Consider the following 24,530-nt stretch of genomic DNA (forward strand, 5'->3'; position numbering starts at 1 on the left):
CACTCTACCAGAGGTGAAGGTGGGGAGGATACTGATGAACCAAACAACTTCCATTCCTACCTTTAAAGAAGTTAAATTAAATATGCACCTTTATATACCTCTCTATAGATATGTCTTTCTCTCTAAACACACACACACACACACACACACACACACACATACACACATGCCATAATCTCTTTCATGCTTTCTTCCCCAATTTTGCTTCCCTATTCCTTCTGGCATCTCTGACTAGCAGTGAATGTTACACAACATTGTCATGTTATTGCTTCTAGCATTGCTCCTAGGAGACATCTAGATCATGCCCCACCCCCCCACCAAAGACTGTTGACATTTATTTCCCTACAGAAACAATGTACTTTTCATTAGTGCCAATCCAATGTTTTAAAATTCCAGTGAAACTAAAAACAGACGAGAACAGACTGTCTTAGATTCATTTTTAAAATAATCTTTAAAAAATATTCCATAAGTTTATTGCAAATGAAAATCTTCCCTGAAATCACCACTGAATGAAACAATGGTTCTTCTTGTCCTTTTCATTAATAAAATCCTTAGTGTACCCTGAGTTAGAGGATGCCAAATCCAAAACAGGCTTCTTTGGTTGGAAGCAGGAAAGGTGGACTCTTTAGAGTCTATAATTCATTTTTTAAAAAATTCTACAAGTTTATTGCCAATGAAAATCTTCCCTGGATCACCATCGAACAAAACAATGGTTTTTCCTGTCTTCTTTGTTGACAAAATCATTAGTATACCCTAGAGGACACCAAAGCCAAAACAGGATTCTTTGGTTGAGAGCAGGAAAGGTGTACTCTTCTGACACTACGATGTGTAGTCATGCTAACTGCAGAACATTGAAGAATAAAAATGGGAGCAAACCACTTTGTGGTGGTTAATCATCCATGTTTTTCTTTAACCAGTTAGCAATCCGAGCAATCTTCCTGTCATTTTGCTGATTCACCTTCATTTTTGCTTGAAAGTGCTCATGAAGTACAATCCTGGCTTCCTCTCCTAGCATGTTACCGAAAAATTGTTCTAACTAGAAGAGAAAATACAATCAATCAATAATCTCAATCTAATTTCCTACTTGGTGTAGAAGGAAGGAAATGAGTATTTATTAAGCACCTGTTATATGCCAGGAAGTATGCATAGAGATGGTGAATCTCTGTTCTTAAGTCTGTTTGTTGTAAACCACTGAGTGTTCTCTCCTCTTTCTTCTCCCTTTCAAGGTGAACGGAGAAAGAGCCCTCTACTAAAGGACTTAGTTTCTCAGAGTGCAATAGGCCTAAGGGTATGAGTAGACAACATTGGGTAGGAGCTGATGGAGTAGGGTAGGCGAGGTTGGGCAGAAGGAGGGACAACATGGAGGAGAGAGTAAAGTTGACAACTTTCTTAAGCTCTGCCTCACTTAAATTCAGTTCACAATCAAGTCAAGGCATCACCCTCATGTTGTCACTGGTCCTTTTTGAGAGCAAAGGACGAACAACTATGTGCTGGCATGGCAATAGTGTATGAGAGTCATGGTGACTCATTGGAAGGATGAACCAGCCAGTGAAGGCCAGTCAGCTGTTGGCTAGGTGGTAAAATGGACTTGAAACAAGCAGAACCATATGGGAGCTGCTTTCTGCTCTCTGTCTATCCTGTGCTAAGGGCAAAAATCACGCATGATGATGCCTGAAGGAAGCAAGTAATCTGCATCTCCACAGAAAGCAACTGCCAGAAGATGGAAGACCCCACTTTCAACAAAGCTCACCACTCCATTCATGTCACTGGGACTTTCCCTGTCGATGTTTATTTGGGAAAGGAAATTGATGCTCAGGGAAGAAGGGACTCTAAGTATAATCATTCTTTTCTTAACTAAGGCTTAGATGCAAATTCCATTTTTATTCTTTACCTATTATAATAAATGTGCCTTATATTCAAATTTTATTAAGAACTTTTTGCTTTTTGAGAACAATAATAGCTAACTCTTATATCATATTTTAAGATCTGCAAAGCACTTTACATCTGTTGTCTAATTTGATCCTCACAACAAACCTGTGAGTTAGGTGCTATTATTATCCTCACTTAATCAAGAGCAAACTGTCTTGTCCAGGGTCACACAACTAGTAAGTGTCTGAGACAGGATTTGAGTCTTTTTGACTCCAGGTCCAGTGCATTCTCCACTGTGCCACCTAGCTAATGAGATAAATGACTGACCACCTCAGAGGTGAGCTAAAAAAAGAAAAATCCAGATATTTCTAGAGATGGTTACTGGATAGAGCAAACACATGAAACTAATTATTACTCAAGAGAAGCTCCTTAAGAATAAACTTATGCTTATTATAGTATTATCATACATTATAGTTTGGAGACAGAAATGGCAAACCACTCCAATATCTTTGCCAAGAAAACCCCATGGACAAAGTCCATGAAATGGACATGACTGAATAACAAAACAACAAAAATTGTATATTTTAATATAAACATAGAACTACTTTTGCTTCCGTTTTCCCTAGCAAGGATAATTATCTTCAGCCTAGAAAGGCAAGTGCCAACCTACACATTGATAGAAAGAATTTCCTTACCCAGAAGCCAATGAAATCACAGAGCTGGTCTCTATTCTATTTCAGGGAATATGAATAGATTCAAGTTGGAACTATATCCCAAACTCTCAGAATATAGAAAGCTCTTGTTTTATTTAGATCAAGGGCATAATAAGTAACAATTATAATCACTTTCCTGTCAGGGATAATAGTGCCACTGAAGTCACAAGCATTTTGGAACATCACAATATTCATGTTTTTGAGAGTTAATACAGTATTCTAGAAAAAGTTTTAGATGTAGAGCCAGGAGAGATTTGGGTTTGAATTTTGCTTTCAACACTTAACTAGCTGTGACTATGACCAAGTGAAAACCTCTTAGGCTCAGTTTCCTTATCTGTAAAATGGAGATAAATACGCCTCACACACAGTTGTTTCAAGATCAAATGATATAATAACATATGTAAAGTGCTATACGTGTCTGTTAATATGTAATGCACCATTTTTTAAAAATTGTAAAATCTAAGTCTCCAAATAGCCACCAAATGAGGATCAAATGAGACAATACTTGTAAAGCACTTAGCACAGTGCCTGGCATATAACAGATGCTTAATAAATGCTTATTTCCTTCCTTTCCCTTCCACATCATATTTCACAGTTCACATATTTCTCAGACATCTAGGTGGCCTAGGTAAATAAAGTACTGGACTTGGAGTCAGGAAGACTTGCATTCAATTCACACCACTGTATGACCCTGGCCAAATTACTTAACTTCTCTCAGGCTCATTTTTTTTATCTACAGATGGAGATAATAATGTAATGGCACCTACCTCTCAAGACTGTTAGGAAGACAAAATGAGATATTATATATGAAGTATTCTACACACAGACACACACACACATACACACACAGAATACTTTGCAAACATTTAATTGCTCTATAGCCATTATTAATATTACCACCACAGTATTATTCAAGATACTTACTTCTTGGACCTGTGACTCTGTGAATATAGGTTTTGCAAGAATATCAGCTAGAATGAATAAATATTCTCTTCCAAACCTACAAAGCAATGAGATTCCAATCAGCAACAGGGAAAGTTATACAATGCAAAATGACATTATACAAAGCATGTGTGTGATAAAAGTGAACCTTCAACTCATCCTCATCTTCCAACTGCAAAGAGGTATATCTCTTATCAACTTCCCTATGAATGAAGCCCTGTTCATATGTGATCTTCTAAGGTTTTGAGTTATCATAAAGATAATTGTATAAGAGAAAAAAACATTATTCACTTAAAAGTCAATTTTCCCTTTCATTTGAAATGCTGGTTTCCCTTTTCTCTCTTTTTAAATTTTATTTTTTCAAGTAAAAAGTTGTTTTTTTAAAATTAATCTGTCTCTCCTGCTACATTCCCCCCACCAAAAAAAAATGTTCAAAAATAAAAAACAAAAACAAAACCCTCAACACATTAGCTCCATACTTTGGAAAAAAAAATTCCCAAATTAGCCACATCTGAAAATGTATATCTCTTTCTTCATTTTAAATTCATCACCTCTCTACCTGGCCACAAGTGTCATGTTTCATCTTCATGCTTTTGGACTCTCACTTTCCCTCTAAATACAGTGGTTGAAATACTGCCTTGTGCCTCCTGTTCAGTAACCTGACAAAGCTGTTAAAAAGTACAGAGGTATTCAAATCATGCCAAAGACAACTTATACTCAACCAATATTCAAATCACTGAATGAAGCTTCTGCTTCTGGGAGCCAAGATGGTGGAGTAAGAAGTAAGTCACTCTTACTCTCCCTTATCAACCTCTGAAAGCCCAGAAAATATCACCCCAGGAAAAACCTTGGAACAGCTGAGCCAGAAGAAATACGGGTGCAGCAGTCCAGTAGCCCAGGTAGCTTGAGGGATTAATGGAAAAGGCCCCTCTTGCCCTGGTGGAAGGGAAGCAGTACAGAATGGGAGGCGTCCCAGCAAGCTAGCAGAAAGCCCCACCTCAGCATACCGGGAGGAGATCCTGAAACCCAGGTGGTGGAGCAGGCAAACACCAACACCTGGATGCCTAAGTGCCTCAGTGAGGGCAGGGGAACCAGTGGAAACCAGCTTGGAAAACCACTAGGTGCCTCGACATTCTACAGCAGTCTCCCAGTGCCTCAGCAAAACTCCGTGAAGTGCTCCATGGGGCCCCAGGTGGATAAACACCCTGCAACACCCATCTGAAAGGAGCTGAAGAAAGCAAAAGGAAAGGAAAAGCAGGCAACCTACAGGGGCCAGACTACCCAATCCTACCCCTAGGGTTCCAGTGTTGCTGATTCCAGCCCAACACTAGGTAAGCTGCCAGAGCCCTACAGCCTCCAACTGCCAACATTGGAGGCCCCAGCACACAAAGCCAGTGACCAGGTCCTAGTCTCCCAACACAAGAAGCTTGAGTCAGTGTCCTGTGCTCCCCAGCAGGAGAGCTCAATCTCTTTAAAGGACAAGAAATAAGCAAACAACATGAGCAAAAAGAAACGTATGATAGATTCATATTATGAGAACAGCAAAGATCATGGCAGAAATTCTGAAGAGGACAACATTGTCAACAAACCCACATCTGGAACCTCAAAAGGGAATATGAACTGGTCTGAAGCCTAGAAAGCCTTCGTAGAAGAGCTCAAGAAGGATTTTAAAAGTCAAATGAAAGAGGCAGAAGAAAAAATGGGAAAAGAAATGAGAGGTATGCAAGAGAGAGTCAATAGCTTGGAAAAGGAAGGACAAAAATTAACTGTAGAAAACAAGTCCTTAAAAAATACAATTGCCCAACTGGAAAAAAAGTACACTGAGGAAAACAAGTCCCTAAAAAATACAATTGAACAAATGAAGAAGGAGGTACAGAATCTAATAAAAGAAAACAATTTGCTAAAAATTAGAATTGGGCAAATGGAAACTAATGACTCTATGAGAGAGCAAGAATCAGTCAAACAAAAACAAAAGAATGAAAAAATAGATGAAAACATAAAATACTTCATTGGTAAAACAACTGACCTGGAAAATTGATCCAGGAGAGATCATTTAAAAATTATTGATCTACCTGAGAATCATAGTGAAAAAAAGAGCCTGGACAGTATCTTTCAGGAAATCATAAAGGAAAACTGCCCCGAGGTCCTAGAACCAGAGGGTAAAATAGCCATAGAAAGAATCCACCAATCACCTCCTGAAAGAGATCCCAAATTGAAAAAGCCAAGGAATATAGTAGCCAAATTCCTAAATTACCAGGTCAAAGAGAAAATACTGCAAGCAGCCAGAAAGAAACAATTTAAATTTCATGGAACCACAGTCAGGATTACACAGGACCTTGTAGCTTCTACATTAAAAGACTGTAGGGTGTGGAATATGATATTCCATAAGGCAAAGGAGCTTGGATTACAACCAAGGATCAACTACCCAGTGAAAATGAGCATGATCTTTCAGGAGAGGAGATGGGTATTCAACAAAATAGGGGACTTCCAAACCTTCCTGATAAAAAGACCAGAGCTCAACAGAAAATTTGATCTTCAAATACAAGATTCAAGAGAGACATAAAAAGGTAAACAAGACAGAAAGATACAACATGTTGTTAAAAAGGGCAAACTGTTTACATCCCTACAAGGGAAGATGACGCTTATAACTCTTGATAACTATATTGTTATTACACCATGTTAAAGGAGTATACATAAAGGGGGTGGATATAAGTTGATTTGACAATGATTTTTTAAAAATCTGATCAAGTAGGTTAATGGATCCCAGTAAGTGGATTAATCTTATCTAAGAAAATGTACTGAGAGAAAAGGAAAGGAAGAGGCAGACAAGAGTAAATTACATTATAGGTAAAGGCACAAAAACCTATTACAGCAGAGGGAAAGAAGGGAGGGATATGAACATTGCTTAACCCTTGTTTAAATCAGTTAGGTATAGAAATCTAACTTGTCCTATAGGCAGTAGGAGGGAAAAGGGGAAAGAAAAGGGAGTGGGGATAGAAAGTAGGGAAGAAGTAATAAGGGTAAAGGGGAAGAAAAGGGAAGGGGCTAATAGAAGGGAGGCAGGACTGAGGGAGGTGGTGGTCAAAAGTAAATCACTGCGTGAAATTTTAGGTCCTAATTTTGTACACTCTGTCTGGGAGCTTACTACCATAATCATTTTAGAATATGTTCTCAGAATTAGTGTCAGGAAAAGTGTCACAAATACCATGCAACTTAGTGGGTATTTCTACGTAAAGTTCAGCAGCAGGATTTTATGATCCAAAGTTGTGGTTGGCTCAGTTCACCACAACCCATCTTTACACAGGTCTCCAAGTATCAGAGACTCTAGAGTCCTGGTATACCATTCAAGCCAAATTTTAACACCTCCCTATTTAACTGAGTCCACGTCTACTTCCCTACAGCAAAATAAACTTCACAAAGAACACCTAATTTCATGGAAATGAATAAGGCACACCTAATTGAACTGTCTCATGCAGATTGACATCTCTGAATTTTCAAAAGAATCCAATAAAAGATAATAGCAGGTTGCCATAGTTAACACCTGCCCAAAGTGTCCTATGGCTTAAAAAGCAAACACAAGATTTTGGGATGCATTAAAAAAAGAAAGATAAATTAGAATGAAGTTAATATAATGATACTACAAGTCTCTAGTCTGTCCTGCAGTTCAGCACAACTGCTTTATTTCAGAAATAGTTATATGATCTCAAAAACTGAACTGTTAGGACTTTATGCATAAAATAAAACATATCAAAATGCAATCATTCTTTTTAAAATTGCCAATCAGATGAACAAAACTCCAAACCTCTGCCAATACACCCAGATGAAGTGAAGAATTGGAAAAATTACCTGGACAATTTTGTATTTCCAAAATACAAATACATGTGGTTCCAAAACTTTTATTTCATCAGTGTGGGGCACTACACTGTAGCTTCTACTACTCTGTGGCAACAATTCCTTAACTTACAGTCTTAGAAAATTGCCTAAGGCAAGGAAAGGCTGAATGAGTGTGCCAAGGTCCCACAACCAATGTATCAGCCCCAGCACTAGAGCCTCCATCTTCTCATCTCCAAGGCCAAACCTCTACCCACTCTCTCACTTGGCCTCTCTTAATTATCTGCATAATTAAGGACAAATAAACCTGTCCTGAAGGAAAAGAGATTATTTGGGAGCTCAAATTAATCTGATTGGCCCTTGTTTTTAATTAAAATCCCCAAATAATTTCTCAATTCTCCATTTTACTCTAACAATAAGAGTTGGAACAGGTTGATGAAATTGTCAACAAGGAAAACAAGTAATATTCCTTTAAAAAGAGAGAGAGAGAGAGAGAGAGAGAGGAGTTTGGAAGCCTTGGATGGCAATATTTTCTCCCAGATGAGAGAGAATGACTCACTGTTTTCATTAGTAAACTGAACATGCTTTGTCACTTTGGTTGAGGGAGAATGAGATATCTGGATGTTACTGAACATGTCAGTAAATAAAAGTTGTTATGACATGATGGCTACTCCAAAGAATATATGAGACTTTAACAATGTTCCTAAATTCCTCTGCCTGGGCCCAAGTAATACTTAATAATAAACTCTTAAAAGCTAGCCACATCTAGTCTATGCCTGGTCCTAGAGTGTTCTGAAGCACTGGCAAAGTCCATATTTGTGTTCTGCAGGACTCTACTCAGAATAGATCATTCATAGTGCCTTTATAGCCATAGGCCAGGGATTGACAAAAGAGTGAATCATACAGCCAGGATGGGGGATGGTGTGTGTGTGGGGGGGGGGAGACAGGAGGGATGGGGGGAGCTCTGTGGTTCTTTGATGAAGACTAACTGGCTAGACAGACAGATAGAAAAAGCATTTATTTAAAGTTTACCATGTGCCAGGCATTCTGCTAAGTGCTGGGAAAACAAATACAAGCAAAAAAGATAGTCTCTATCCTCAAGGAGCTATATTTCATAGGGAAAGACAGCTCATAAAACCCTGTGAGGCAAAAATGCAAACATCTGAATAGTCAAGAGTAGAGTCAGGTTTGAAGTGAGTATGGCAGGACTCAGCACTTCCTCAAATAGAGGTTCTAAGTAGGAACTAACCAATTGGAGGGGGGGCCACTATGATAGAAGTGGAAAAGTCCAGAGAGTTAAGAGCAGAGCCTGATTGAGGTGATGGGCACTTTCTCAAATGCTGATCGCTGGAGGGGGGCCCAAGGGCACAGAATAAAAAAGTCCAGATAATCATGACTATGGCTCTGCCAAATGCATCAGGCTCTTAAAATAAGCATCCTAATTTACTCCACACTCTAGAAGTGTGCGGGGAGTGGAGAAATAAGACCTGACAACTTGTCTAAAGAAAAAAGATTCTTTCCAAGTCCTATGTTCAGATGAAACTAGAGGATTTCCCATGAGCTCTCCCTCTTTGCAGAAATTATTCAACAATTCAACAAAGCTCACAAGGTCATGAATTATATTTCTATCCCTTTTACTAGACTCTCACAGACATTCCATTATGCTCCTAAACACACACATAACTGTACACAGTACTTTTCTCCACTGAAGTCTTTTTCCAATGTCTAATGGTGGCCCAAAGGTGACCTGGGGTTATCCAAAACTATGTCAGCTTTTGGAACCCAAAGTTTTAAAAACAAATGTTAAAAAATTGTTTTCACATGCAACTGGGAAATAAGATATACAGGCAATGGGGTATAGAAATCTATCCTGCCCTATAGGAAAATAGAAGAGGAAGGGGATAAGAGAAGCAGGGAGGGAGATAGAAGGGAGGGCAGATTAGGAGAAAGGGTATTCAGAATTCATGCCATCTTGGGGTAGGCAGAGGGGAGAGATGGGGAGAAAATTTGGAACTCAAACTCTTGGGAAAGTGAATGTTGAAAACTAAAAATAAATTAATGAATCTTAAAACAAACAAACAAACAAAACTATGTCATCTGAGCACAAGCTCTAACAGACTCAGAGTATTGCTGTCCACAATGTGAAATGTTGTATAAGGACCACCATAGCTAAGGTTAGAAAGGCTAGATTCAACAGAACATTAGGCATCATTCTCAAGCTTTTTTTGTGCCATGGACCCCTTTAGCGGTCTGGCAAAGCCTATGGAGCCCTTCTCAGAAAGATGTTTTCAAATGCATCAAGGAAAATACATAGATTTTCAAAAGGAAACCAATTTTATAAAACTGCAATTTTATTCTTTTTCCTAGTTGAGGCAGTTAAGTGGCACAGTGAATAGAGTGCTGGTTTTGAAGCCAGGAAGTCCGGAGTTTAAATATGGCCTCAGATACTTCCTAGCTGTGCCATGGTTTTCTTAACTTTCAGATACTTTCTAGCTGTGTGACCCTAGGCAAGTCACTTTACCTCTGCCACAGTTTTCTTAACTTTAAAATGTGAATAATAATAACTCCAACCTCCCAGGGTTGCTATCAGGATCAAATGAGATAATATTCAAATACCTCTTATCACACAGTCTGGCACATACTAGGTGCTAACTAAAAGGTTTACTGATTATTTATTGACTGATTCCATCAATCCCTTTTTAAAAACTTTTATGGCTTCTTTTCACCTACCAAATAAACTGTGAATTCCTTTTCCTTAAAGTCAAAGCCTTCCACAATTGGACAACAAGCCTTGCTTGTGGTCCTATATCACCTTACTAACTTCATACACTACATGTTCCAGCCAAACTGGCCTGTTCTCCAACTTCAGTATTCATCCTGCCCTCTCCCACCTCAAGGCCTTTGTTTACTTGGTCATTTTTGCACATCTTTCTCCCATTGGATTGTTTCCTCCTTGAGAACAGGGTCTTTGGCGTCACTATCACTGAATTCCTAGCATTTAGCATTACTAATGTGCTTTGTACAGTTTTCTGGTCCAGACCTATAATTTCATTTGTGTAGTGAATGCCTGGTGAGAAAACTTCCTTCACTAATGTAGAGCAGCAGTTGTTCTGTAATTTACACTCACAGAGAGTTGTCTGAAATACTTACAGATTCAGTAACTTGCTCAGGGCCACAAAGCCAGGATCTATCAAAGACAGGACTTGAACTCAGGTCTTCCTAACTCCAAGGCCAGCTCTCTATCCACTACACTAAGTCTTTTTTTTTCCAGGTTATACATGTGTAGCCATGCAAAATACTTCCATAGTAGTCATGTTGTGAAAAACTAACTATATTTCCCTTCATCTTATCCCACCTCCTGTTTATTCTATTCTCTCTTTTGAACCTGTCCCTCCTCAGAAGTGTTTGATTACTCCCTCCCCCAATCTGCCCTGCCTTCTATCATCCCCACCCCCCTTATGCCCTTTCCCCCTATTTTCCTGTAAGATAAGATAAATTTCCATACCCAATTGAGTGCACTACACTAACTCATGCTTTGCACACAGTATAGCTACACAATCTATCCTAAAATACCACTCTTTACTAAATGTGTATATTACAATACATTTAATACTTAGTATGTTTAACATATTTATATTTTCTCTTTTCTAAAAATATTTTGTAATTTACAAAGCAATGCATTTGTTTTTACAACCACTTCACAAAGAACACCTTTTCTCCTCACAATGGTCCAGACTAGAAAAATCCACTGACAAATACCTGCTAAGCCCCCAAAGCACAGTGTAGGGCATGTTGAATCCATGTCACAAAGAACGAAGCCAAGTCAGAGGCAAAAAAAGGGCTTTTCCCCTTTTTCATGCTGCCAACTTGTGGTGGGTTAAGAATGTGCCAAATTTTTCTCTAATCATTTCAAAGGATTTCTGGGACAAATCTAGAGTAGAGCTTCCCACATGAAACCAATGACCTAAACAATGTAGAACCCACTAATTCCTAACTTACCTTTCCAGTACAGCTTGCCAATTGCTGATTAAAAAGTCCTTTGCTACAAGCCGTCCGACTTCAGTGTTTGCCACATTTTCAATGACCTTTGGCGCTTCAGTAGTAAACAATTTTGCATCTAAAGCATATTCCATATACCTGTCAAATGTGCACATAAAAAATTCAAAACAAATCCTAAATATTTTGTTTAAATAAATGGAATTTGTCCAGACTGTCAAGGGAACTAATGAAAAGAAATGCAAGGTGGCCTAGCTGTATCAGATCTTAAATTGTATTATAAAGCAGCAATTATCAAAACTACTTGGTATTGGCTTTAGCCAAAAAATAGAGTGGTGGATCAGTGGAACAGGTTAGGTATACAAGACACAATAGTCAATGACCATACTAATCTACTATTTGATAAATCCAAAGACTCCAGCTTCTGGGATAAGAAATCATTATTTAACAAAAATTGCTGAGAAAACTGGAAAAGAGGAAGGCAGAAACTGGGCATAGACCAACATCTTACACCCTATACCAAGATAGGGTCAAAATAGGTATAGGATTTACATATAAAGACTGATACCATAAGCAAACTAGGAGAGCAAGGAACAGTTTACCTTTCAGATCTATGGAGAAGGGAAGAATAAATGACCAAGCAAGAGAGAGAGAACATTATGAAATGTAAAGCGGATAATTTTTATTACATTAAAAAGTTTTTGCACAAACAAAGCCAATGCATTCAAGATTAGGAGGGAAGCAGAAAACTGGGGGAAAAATTTTAAAACAAGTGTCTCTGATAAAGGTCTCATTTTTTTAATATAAATTTATTTTCAGCTTTCAACATTCACTCCCACAAATTTTTGAATTCCAAATTTTCACCCCATCTCCCCCCTTCCCCCACCACAAGACAGCATGCATTCTGAATATCCCTTCCCCTAGTCTGTCCTCTCTTCTATCTCTCTTCCCTTTTCTTATCCCCTTCCCCTTCTATTTTCCTGTAGGGCAGGATAGACTTCTGTACCCCATTTCCTGTATTTCTTATTTCCCAGTAGCATGTGAAAACATTTTTTTAAACATGTTTTTAAAACTTTAGGTATCAAATTTTTTCTCTTCCTCCCTCCCCACCCACCCTCATTTAAAGGCAAGCAACTCAATACATGTGCAGTTATGCAAAACACGTCCATAGTAGACATGTGAAAAACTAACTCTATTTCCCTTAAACCTATCCTGCCCTCCCATTTATTCTATTCTTTCTTTTGACCCTGTCCCTCCTCAGAAGTATTTACTTCTGATTACCCCCTTTCCCAATCTGCCCTCCTCTCTATCATCCCCCTGCTCCCTTGTCCCCTTCTCCCCCTATTTTCCTGTAGGGTAAGACAGATTTCCATACCCAATTGAATGTGTATGTTATTCCCTCCTTAAGCCAAATCCTATGAGAATAAGATTCACTCATTCCCTCTCACCTTCCCCCATTTCCCCTCCACTACCTCTCCCTTTCTTCTTCTCCGAGTATAATCCTCTCTCATCCCTTAATTTTATTCTCCAGATATGACCCCTTAATCTTCAACTCACCCTGTGCCCTCTATCTATCTATCTACATATAATACATATAATTTTTTTCCTCCAACTACCCTAATACTGACAAAGGTCTCATGAGTTATAAATATCATCTTTCCATGCAGGAATGTAAACAGTTCAATCTTAATAAGTCTCTTATGATTTCTCTTTCCTGTTTACCTCTTCATGTTCCACTGGAGTCCTGTATTTGAAAGTCAAATTTTCTATTCAGCTCTGGTCTTTTCATCAGGAATGCTTGAAAGTCCTCTATTTCACTGAATGACCATTTTTTCCCCTGAAGGATTATACTCAGTTTTGCTGGGTAGGTGATTCTTGGTTGTAATCCTATCTCCTTTGCCCTCCGGAATATTATATTCCATGCCCTGCGGTCCTTTAATGTAGAAGCTGCTAAATCTTGTGTTATCCTGATTGTGTTTCCACAGTACTTGAACTGTTTCCTTCTGGCAGCTTGTAATATTTTCTCCTTGACCTGGGAACTCTGGAATTTGGCTATAATATTCCTAGGAGTTTTCCTTTGGGGATCTCTTTCAGGAGGAGATCTCTGGATTCTTTCAATTTCTATTTTGCCCTCTGGTTCTAATATATCAGGGCAGTTTTCCTTGATAATTTCTTGAAAGATGATGTCTAGGCTCTTTTTTTGATCATGGCTTTCAGATAGTCCAATAATTTTTAAATTCTCTCTCCTGGATCTATTTTCCAGGTCAGTTGTTTTTCCAATGAGATATTTCACATTGTTTTCTAATTTTTCATTCTTTTGGATTTGTTCTACTGTGTCTTGATTTCTCATAAAGTCACTATCTTCCAATTGCTCCATTCTAATTTTTAAGGAAGTATTTTCTTCAGTAATCTTTTGGACTTCCTTTTCCATTTGGCCAATTTTGTTTTTTAGGGCATTCTTCTCATTGGCTTTTTGGACCTCTTTTGCCATTTGGGTTAGGCTGTTTTTTAAGGTGTTATTTTCTTCAGTATTTTTTTGGGTCTCCTTTAGCAAGCTGTTGACTTGTTTTTCATGATTTTCTTGCATCACTTCATTTCTCTTCCAGTTTTTCCTCTACTTCTCTTACTTGCTTCTCAAAATCCCTTTTGAGCTCTTCCAAGGCCTGGGACTGATTCATATTTTTCTTGGAGGCTTTGAATGTAGGAGCTTTGACTTTGTTGTCTTCTTCTGGTTGTATATTTTGATCTTCTTTGTCACCAAAGAAAGATTCTATGGTCTGACTCTTTTTGCGCTGCTTGCTCATGATCCCAGCCAATTACTTGAGTTTTAAACTCTTTGTTAAGGTAAAGTCTGCTTCCAATGTGGAGAATGTATTGTCCCAAGCTTCAGGGGTTTGTGTAGCTGTTTTCAGAGATACTTGTAGGGACCTGTAAATTTTCAGTTCTTCCAAGGTGCTATGATAAGGAGCGAGGTGTTTACTTCTTTCCTGGCCTGTGACCACAAGTATTCCTTTCTGTCCTGTAACTGTGAGGAGGGGTTCCTCTCCACAGCCACTGCAAGCTCCACCACGCCAGCACTCCCCTCCTCACCCCAGCACTGCCACCCAGAACTGTGACCCAGATCCAAACACAGGCAAAGCAAGAGATTCCTGCCTCAGCACTGGCAAAGAGATCCCTGCGGTCCCTCTCTGATCAGCCACTGAATTCCCCCTCAGTCTGTGGGCTGGAAGCTCAGGAAACAGCTGCCTTCCCCCCCCCCCCAGGGCCACAATCTTGGGGAATGGAGCTGAAACTCCACCTTCCTGTCTCAGCACCTACAGAAACAGACTTTTCCCACTGACTTTCTAAGTTGTTTTTGGCATTCATGGATTGAGGAGTCTGGAAACCTCCACAGCTGCCTGTGATTCAGTCCTCCGAGGCCTGCTCCAGGTTCGCTGCAATCTGTGCACCCAAGCCACACTGCGCTGCGCTCCCAGCCTGGCGTGATACACCTTTCTGATCAATCATCCGGGTTGCCTTGGGCTGGAAATTTGTTTCACTCTGTCTTTTTGTGGGTTCTGCTGCTTTATAATTTGTTTAGAGCCATTTTTCATGAGTATTTGGAGTGGTTTGGAAGAGAGCTCAAGCAAGTCACTGCTTTCACTCTGCCATCTTGGCTCCGCCCCCTAAAGGCCTCATTTCTAAAATGGATAGAGAACTGAGTCAAATTTATAAGAATACAAATCATTCCCCAATTGATAAATGGTCAAAGGATGTGACTAGGCAGTTCTCAGACAGAGAAACTAAAGCTATCTATAGTCATATGAAAAAAATGTTCTAAATCACTATTGATTAGAAAAATGCAAATCAAAATGACTCTGAGGTACCACATCACACCTATCAGATTGCCTAACATGATAAAACAGGACAATGATAAATGTTGGAGAAGATGTGGGAAAATTGGAACACTAATGCATTGTTGGTGGAGTTGTGAACTGATCCAACCATTCTGGAGAGCAATTTGGAACTATGCCCCAAGGGCTATAAAATTGCGCATACCTTTGACCCAGCAATATCACTTCCAGGTCTGTATCCCAAAGACATCATAAAAACGGGAAAAGGACCCACATGTACAAAAATATTTATAGCAGCTCTTATTGTGGTGGCAAAAATTAGAAATTGAGGGGGTGCCCATCAATTGGGGAATGGCTGAACAAGTTGTGATATATGAATGTAATGGAATACCATTATGCTATAAGAAGTGATAAGCAGGAAACTTCAGAAAAACTTGGAAAGACTTATATCAGCTGATGCTGAGTGAAATGAGCAGGACCAGGAGAACATTGCACACAATAACAGCCACACTGTGCAATGACTGACTTTAATAGACTTGGCTCTTCTCAGCAATGCAAAGGTCTAAGACAACTGCAAATACTCATGATGGAAAATATTATCCACATCCAGAGAAAGAACCATGGAGTCTGAATGCAGATGGAAGCATACTATTTGCTCTCTTTTTCCTTTGTTGTTTTGTTTTATTGTTTCATTCTTGTGGTTCCTCCTATTAATTCTAATTGTTCTTTACATCATGACTAATGGGAAAATATGCTTAATATGAATGTATAAGTACAGCCTATATCAGATTGCATGCTGTCTTTGGGAGGAGGGAGGAGAGGGAGAGGGAGAAAATTAAAAACTCAAAATCTTGTAGAAGTGAATGTTGAAAATTAAAAATAAATTGATTATTTATTAAAATAAATAAATGGAATTTGTTGTGTAATTTTAAAATTCCAAAATGTACTGCATCTTGCAGTGCCCAAACACACATATTTGCTTCACCACTGATTTGGTGGGTTCAATTATTTTTCCTTTTTGGAAAGTGGAATGATGTTACTAAAATAATTTTTTTTCCTTAGGAACCTTTGAGATAAACTGATAATAATCACCTATAAAGTATCCATGGATCTTTGCTGCAGCACATTGAATTTATCACTGCATCCCTATTGCCTTCAAGTGCATCGGTCTCATAAGCACTCAACAAAAAGTCCCATTCTCTATCGCTTCCCATGGCAACACCGTAACACATAACTTCATATTTAATGACATTAGAGTTTCTGTAAGATATAATATATAACATATCTCATAATTATTTGCTTCCATAAGTTGTCATGAGGTTGACATTACGGTAAGAAGAAACAAAGTAATTTAGAGGCATGATATTTGATAAAGTTAGAAAGGACAGGGAAAAAGAAGGTTTAGAATTATCATTAAAGCTGAACATAAGAGAATTGGTCATCAATGAAATATAGGGTTTAGAAAACAAGAAACCATGGTGTTTAAGAAACATTCTTAAGATGGATCTGTATAGCACACAAGAAAGAGAGAAATAGCAAATAAATGGCAAGACGAGGCACTAGAAACAGTCTATTAGAATAATCCAGGTAAAAACAAAATTCAAAAATTGCCTGTATGAGTAAATACAAGTATTTATTTACAAATATTGATTATTTATAGTGTTTATCTATTTATAGCATTTTTTTGTGTCTAATCACTCATGGCACAGTGTTAAATCCTGAAGAAGGAAAATATCATAGATCGAATCATTGCCCTCTGGAAGATTATAATCACAGTCTGAAACATTGATGCGAGTGGTTAGTGATGCAGGATGCAGAGACACTGGGATCAAACCAATTAAATCAGTATATAAATTAACACCAAGAATATTAGTAAGACACAAGAGAGAATACTAGATGAGAGATGGAGAATTCATTGGCTCATTTCCAAACTTGCATATCATGGAACACTAATTTAGCCAATTGAAAAGAGAATAACTAGATTACAGGGCTGGGGAAGTGAGAAATAAGTATAATGGAATGTGTCAAAGTAGCACAACCATTTAGGAGAAAATTACAATATTACTCTTACTTAATGGTCTCTGAATGATTCATCCACTTCAAGAAAATTTCCCTTGACAGCTGTAGACAGTCTTCAAGTCCCAACCAACATGCTGCTCTAAATACATTTCTCAGTGATATTCTTAAAAGAAAAGCACAAGAAAAACAGTTCATTTTACATTACCAGGTTCTCCTTTCAACTAAGAATGCAATTTAATAAAAGGATGAATAATTCAAAATAACCTTCAAATAATATCAACTTTAAGAAAAAAAGAAACAGACTTATGAATAAGAAATATGGTGAGGATTTGGGCAAATATTTATTGAGGGAGTCTGGGACACCAAAACCAAAACAAAACAAAACTCTAAGACTAGTATTTTTCGGAAGTTAGCAATGAATTGCTGATCCCTCTCTCTCCCTTCCCCAACAGCCCACATCTGTTGTTAGTTCAGTTTCCCTCCCCTTAAAAAATGAATTATATATAAAGTATATCAGGTATCTGAGACAACATTCTAAAAACTAAAGTCCTTTCCTACTTTACTTAAAACTTAGTTTTATTCTTTTTTTCTTGGCCAAGGTTAGAGGTGTTAAGGAGAATGGGGACAGGAAAGGGAACCTAAAAATGAGTGTTCAGCAAATTCACTAATACTACACTCTCTACTAGAGTCCACCTTGGCCTGACACGATTCACTCCTTTTGCAAATAAATGCATGTTCAGAGCCATGTACAGAGCTCTTCTGTCTGTCTGAGCATGCACAGTCTCCTTTTCCTATCCCTCCCGTCCCCTATTCATAATCTTATCCATAACGCATGACCAATGTAGCTTATGTAGCCTGACTTTCCAGCTCTTTTTGGGAGCTGGGATGAGGGGTGAGACAAAGAATTGGCCTTGTGAAAATGGACCATTTCCGTTAAACAACATATATTTCAACTAACAGTGGAAATAGTGCTAAATTTGGAATCAGAGGACCAGAGTTCACATCCCAGTTTGGCTACTTATTACTAACTAAATTTGTATGACCTTGAGTGAGTCACAATTTCTCTGGACCTAAGTTTTTATCATCTGTAAGGTGATGGGGTTATACTAGATGATTTTTTAAATCCCTTTTAGCTCTAAATCTATGGTCATATAATCTTTGCTTACTTCTCACCATTTCCCCTACAAAATCACTTACCTATATACTCTCTCACATACAAGCTTTGCCTTCTTTACCAAACTGTCTTTTTACCCACCATATCACTTTGCTATGAACTCATACTCCTGTTCCACATGATTCATCACTACTACTTGAAAAACAACTTGGAGTGTATATACTTCCTGGCTGTGGTTCAATAGTCCAAGGTTTATATGTGTAGAAAACACACTTTTATGTGTATACCTTTATCTCCAAAACTATAAATTTTCAGGGTTCTCCCCCCAATAAGAGTGCTTCTGTGGATGGCTGTCAACGAATCTATTAATTACATATGTATGTGATACTCATTCAAGTCAATAAATATATGTACTATATGAGCTGCCTATTAAAATCAGTCATTTCATTCAATCATCTATACTTAAAATAATACTTACATACTCATAGTGTCATCTTGTAATTTATTTTCACGAATTTTAGTTGAATAAATATGCCACATTGGGGTAAGTCTCTTTAATAAATATTTCTAAAATGACAGAAGAAAAGATATTACTGCTGGCAGCCAATATTGAATTTGCCTAAAATTACCTTTTTACCAAAAAAGATGATGGTCAGATTATTAAAGGTTTGATATTTCTTTCTTCAGAAATTTCTATTTAATGTGTTAAGTAATCATAATGGTTCAAATGTTCTTCCCAATATGTCCTCCATCATGATACTAAGGACACTAAATTTAATAACTTTCTCTAAATCTGGGATACTAAGAGGGATTCCTAATCTCTCTTGATTGTAGTGCTTTCCCTCTGGTGATTATATCCTATGTACCCTATTACCTGTTTATACATAGTTGTTTACATGTTGTCTCTCCATTTAGATTCTGAGCTCCTTAAGAGCAGAGACTGTCTTTTGCCTCTGTCTTTCTTTGTGTTTAACACGGTGCCTGGCACCGTGTTAAGTAGGTACTTAAAATAAATATTTACTGACTCACTGACTAGCATTGACTTCTCCATCCCTGTTGAATTCTCCACTAAATGGAAGCTCTTCCTTATTGATTATAGATAAAGCCAGTTAAGAAGCTTATACTCATTAAACAGCCTGGAAGCCATCTTGAGACAAAAGAAAGGAAATTGTTTTTATAACTGTTGGGCTTATAGTTCTTTGTTCATAGTCTAGACCCTTTGATCTATGTGTCTAATTCTTAAAAGCAAGTTAAGTAGATTCCAAGAAAAGCACTAAGTTAGGAACTTTCATGAAATAACTAACTGTAATTCTCTTGTTAAAAAATGTAGTAGAAAATTTTGAACTTTAGTTTTAAGAGACAGCAATCCTTAGTAATCTACATCTAGCTCTAAGGGAAATGATATCCTACTACATATTATGGCTCTAAGAGGTATAATCTAAGACATGTGTCAGGACATCAAGTTCCCAGAATGGTCACCTTTCAATAATATCCCTCTCATATTTTCCACTCAACTTGGTCCTCTACCAAAGTTTTTTTTTTTTGGGGGGGGGGGTAGGGTGCTATTTAGCCTTGGTAGACTCTATTAGGAAATCAAGGAATATGAACCACAAGAAGTCACCTTGAGAATGACCTGCCACTAACATGCCAGCTTGAGTAGCATAAGAAAACTGTTAATGTGTATCAAAGAACTGTTACCTTAAATAAGGAATATATATTGTGGCTGTTCAAATTGACAAATATATTAGAAGTTAGTAAGTTTTTCAAAACTGTATTCCACACTATGATTTCTTCTTCTTTAGCAAGGTACTTGGTTAATTCAAGGACAGTTTCAATTTCAATATAATCATGCCTGTTTTATTTAGAAAAAAAAATAGCTTGTTAGGTTAAATATTTTCCTCCCACATTTTCTCAACGCTTCTATCAAGTGAGATAAAATAGGTAAGTACTTTACAAACCTTAGATTATTATATAAATGCTAATGATTGTTGTGATGTCTAAATAATTAAAAAACCCAGAGTTAAAGAGAAAAAAAGTATGGGCAAAATATAACTCAACAAATATTGTGGGCAGGTTTTGTATTTCAATTTTTTACTTAGGAAGTCAAAATTCTTAGAAATACAGAAAATTGCAGCCTAATATGACATTAATCAACAGGAAAACCTCCTTATTCCTGAACTAATTGTATTTTCCTTAATAATCATAGATGAAAATCACATATACCTTTAATGTGTTTCAAAACATATTCATGTACATGGTTTTTTGCCCCCTCAACAACCTGTGAAATGAGGACTTTAACAGCTATGTGAGCATTCCCTTAGCCACCCAGATCACAACTCCTTTATAAATTAGCAGAGTTTGCATAAATTGCTACGGCCAAGAAAAAAAATCAGCTGATAGGAAAAATTCTGGAGAATGAACCTCTCTGAGCTTAACTAGGTTCATTTTCTGTTGACAGACAAGCATCGTCTTATTGGGCCTGAAAGTGGAGCTTTTCCATTTTAAAGAATCACTGAATGTTACACGTTGGCTTCTCAGAATGTGTCGTCTAGTCCAATTCATGGATCTAAACAGGATGACCCTCTACAACATCCCTGACAAATAATCATCTGGATTCTAAATGGTTCATCCTATGTTCTAATGGTTTCATCAGGAATACTAATGATGATGATGATGATGATAGCTATCATTTACACAGCACTTTAATTTTGCAAATATTCTCTCATTTGATCCTTACAACAACCCTGGGAGGTCGGTGGTATTATTATTCCCATTTCGAAGTTGAGGGAGCTGAGGCAGACAGAGGGTAAGTGACTTGCCCAGGATCACACAGCCAGTAAGTGTTTGAGGCTGCATTTGAATTCAAGTCTTTCTGACTTCAGGTCTACATTCTGTACGCTTGTGGCTGTCTTTCCTTACACTGGACTGAAATCTTCCTATCTGTACATATCTCTTATTTCTGCTCTTTTGAGTAAACAAAAAAAAATTAATCATCCAAATCCAATGTGGATGATTAAAAGAATAGTGATGCTATGAAGGAAAATAGGAAGGTTGTTAGGCATTTTGAGGGAAAAAATGATGAATTCTATTGTGAACATATAGAATTGAATCATCTTTGTATAGTATAGATAGTATAAATAATACTAGGATAAATGAACCCTAGCAAAAATGAAACTGATCATAGTGAATACTTTTTTTTACATATTGCTACAGTCTTTTTGCTAGGATTTTATTTAAAAATTTTGAATTGATATTCAATAGTGATATTAACCTATAATTTTTGGAAGTTTTTTTTAAACTTTATTTTTGTTTTGTTTGTTGCTTTATCCCTTCATGATTTAGGCATTAGAGCTGTGTTTGTCTCTTAAAAGGAATTTAGTGGAGTGCTTTCTTTCTTAAGTTTTGGAAGTAATTTTCTAAATACACACATTATTCTTTAAAAGTATGATTGGATTCACCCACACATTCATTTGGACCAAGATTATTGTTTTTGTTCCCCCTCCCCTTCCCTCTGGTAGTTTCTTATACCTAGTTCAATTTCCTTTTCTGAAATTATATTGCTAAAGATCTGTATTTGGTGTTCTGTTAGATTGTTCATTTTACATTTTTGTACATAATTATCTTTTTTTTAAAATTCTCAATTTCATTCTTTTTATTCCTTCTCTGTTGTGGTTTTATGCTGTTTGTGCTGTTAATTTGATGTTTTGTCCTCTCTCTTCTTTTTAATCAATCTAGTGAAAATATAGGATACACATGCATATGTTGATCTCCCAAACTATAATTTCCAGCCTTCCTCCCAAGGAGAGTGCCTCTGTACATGGATGATGTCAATAAATCTCTCAATTAATAACACATGTATGTGTTATGTTTTGCGGACACAAAAAGCTATTTAGTCAACCAGTCACTTCATTCTACCTGTGCTGTCCTTGGGTTAGTCATATCACCTCTCTCAGTCCCAGTTTCCTCATCTGTAAGGAATTGGACAAAATTCCTGCTTTAGCAATCTGAGTCTATTTGTCTAGGGAAACATTTTAAGATGTTTCTCTCCAGGAGCTTACATTCTAATAGTGAAAGGCATATCTGGGATGCTGCATCTAGTTTTGAATGGCACATTTCAGAAGGAACACTGACAAGCTGGAGGGTATTCAGAGGGACACAGTAAGGATGTTGAGGGAACTTGAAACCATACCAAACAAGGACTAGCTGCAAGAACTAGGGTATTGGGCCTAAAGAAGAACTAGGGTATTGGGCCTAAAGAAGAGAAACCCTAAAGGGGGAAGTGATAATAATCGTCAGTTAATGTTTTGGAAAAGAGATCAGACTTTTTCTGCTTAATGCTGGGAAAGAAAACTAAAACCAACAGATAGGAGAGGCAGATTTTGAATCAAAGTAAGAAAAACTTCCTAGAGTTTACAGCTAAACCAAAGTGGAATGAGATGCCTGAGGAGCTAGTTAGTGAATCCCTGTCACTAAAAGTCTTCAAGAAGAAGCTGGGGGCAGAGGGCAGCTACGTGGCGAAGTGGATAGAGCATACTCTTTGACTTATCAATATCACTACTAGATCTGTATCCCAAAGGGATCAAAGAAAAGGGAAAATAAGCTATTTGTACAAAAATATTTGTAGCAGCTTTTTTTGTGGTGGCAATGAATTGGAAATTGAGGAGATGCCCATCATTTAGGAAATGACTGAACAAGTTGTGGTATATGATTGTGATGGAATACTATTATGTTATAATAAATGATAAGTAGGATGGTTCAGAAAAACCTGAGAAGACACATATGAATTGATGTAAAGTGAAGTGAGCAGAATCAGGAGAACATTGTATATAGTGACAGTAACATTCTAAGGCTAATCAACTGTGAAAGACTTCACTCTGATAAAGGCAATGATCCAAGACATTCCAAAGTACCTATGATGAAAAATGAATGCTATCCAGCTCCAGAGAGAAACTGATGAACTCTGAATGCAGATTGAAGCATACTTTTCTTTCTTCATCTTTATTGTTTCATTTTGTTTGTGTTTTCTTTTGTAATATGGCTAATAGGGAAATGTGTTTTGTATTACACATGTGAATGTGTAATCGATATCAAATTGTTTGCCTTCTCAAGGAAGGGGGAGGGATGGTAAGGAAGAAGAGAATTTAGGACTCAACATTTCATTCATTTATTTATTTATTTTAGGCAATTGGGGATAAGTGAATTGCCCAGGGTCACACAGCTAGTGAGTGTCAAGTGTTTGGTCTGAGGACAGATTTGAACCCAGGTCCTCCTGACTTCAGGGCCAGCACTCTATCCACTGCACCACCTAGCTACCCCAGAACTCAACATTTTAAAAAATGATTGTTTAAAATATTTTACATGTAATTGGGAAATAAATTTGTTGTTCTTCTGGTTTAGTTGTTTTCAGTTGTGTCTGATCCCATTTGGAGAGTTTTCTTGGTGAAGATCCTAGAGTGGTTTGCCATTTCCTTCTCCAGCTCATTTTATAGATGAGGAAACTGAGGCAAACAAGGTAAGTGACTTGCTTAGGGTCACACAACTAGTAAGTATCTGAGGCCAGATTTTAACTCAGGAAGAGGAGCCTTCTTGACTTTAGGCCCAGCACTCTATCCACTGCTACCCAATGAAATGAATAAAAATACTTTTTAAAAAGAAGACGCTGGATGAGATATTATTCTTGTTGTTATAGGTGGGATTCATCAATTGAGTAAAGGTTTGAACCAGATAGTCTCTAAGTTCCCTTCCAATTTTCACTCTACTAGAATCTATGAACTAGCAAAAGAGACAATAGAAGGAAGTCAGAGAGATAGGAAAGTCAGGATAGCAGAATGTCAAGGAAGCCTAGGGAGGCATAATTAGGAACAGTATCCTAACCCTTCCCCCCAGGCAAGTTAGGCTAGTTTTTCTTTTAAGGGTCTTGAGACCTTCTTTGAGATGTGGTTGATTTGGGGGCCTAAAGGTTTAAACTGATGATGTTACTTCCTCATCACCTCAGTATAAAGCAGCCACTAGGAGCTCCAGGCACTCTGATGCCTGGCAGGTAGATGACAATAGGTAACTCCTCAATGTCTATCCTTTTCTTGTTATGGATGAGTAAATTGCTTTTTTGTTAACTGTTGAATGACCTACAAGTGTCTCCTTTTGTACTAATATCAAACCTAAACTATTAGGAGAATGGCCTGAGTCAGGCCCAGTCCAGAAAAAAGGGAAACA

At 37.6% G+C, this 24,530-nt stretch overlaps 1 protein-coding gene across 1 annotated transcript in view; it reads right to left on the bottom strand.

Annotated features, from left to right (window-relative positions):
* Positions 1-432: 432 nt before the first annotated feature.
* LVRN (laeverin) overlaps positions 433-24,530 on the bottom strand; it is a 54,872-nt gene continuing 30,774 nt past the window's right edge. The window contains exons 14-20 of the mRNA XM_020967295.2: positions 20,016-20,169; positions 18,796-18,884; positions 17,256-17,366; positions 16,277-16,444; positions 11,355-11,492; positions 3,507-3,582; positions 433-1,036 (exon numbers count right to left, since the gene is read on the bottom strand). Of these exons, the coding sequence (XP_020822954.1) occupies positions 890-1,036; positions 3,507-3,582; positions 11,355-11,492; positions 16,277-16,444; positions 17,256-17,366; positions 18,796-18,884; positions 20,016-20,169 (883 nt within the window). The 3' untranslated portion in view covers positions 433-889. The remainder of the gene's footprint in view (positions 1,037-3,506; positions 3,583-11,354; positions 11,493-16,276; positions 16,445-17,255; positions 17,367-18,795; positions 18,885-20,015; positions 20,170-24,530) is intronic.

This window comes from Phascolarctos cinereus, unplaced genomic scaffold (assembly GCF_003287225.1).
Source record: "Phascolarctos cinereus isolate Bilbo 61053 unplaced genomic scaffold, phaCin_HiC Scaffold_4;HRSCAF=312, whole genome shotgun sequence".
In the NCBI taxonomy this organism is placed as follows: Eukaryota; Metazoa; Chordata; class Mammalia; order Diprotodontia; family Phascolarctidae; genus Phascolarctos; species Phascolarctos cinereus.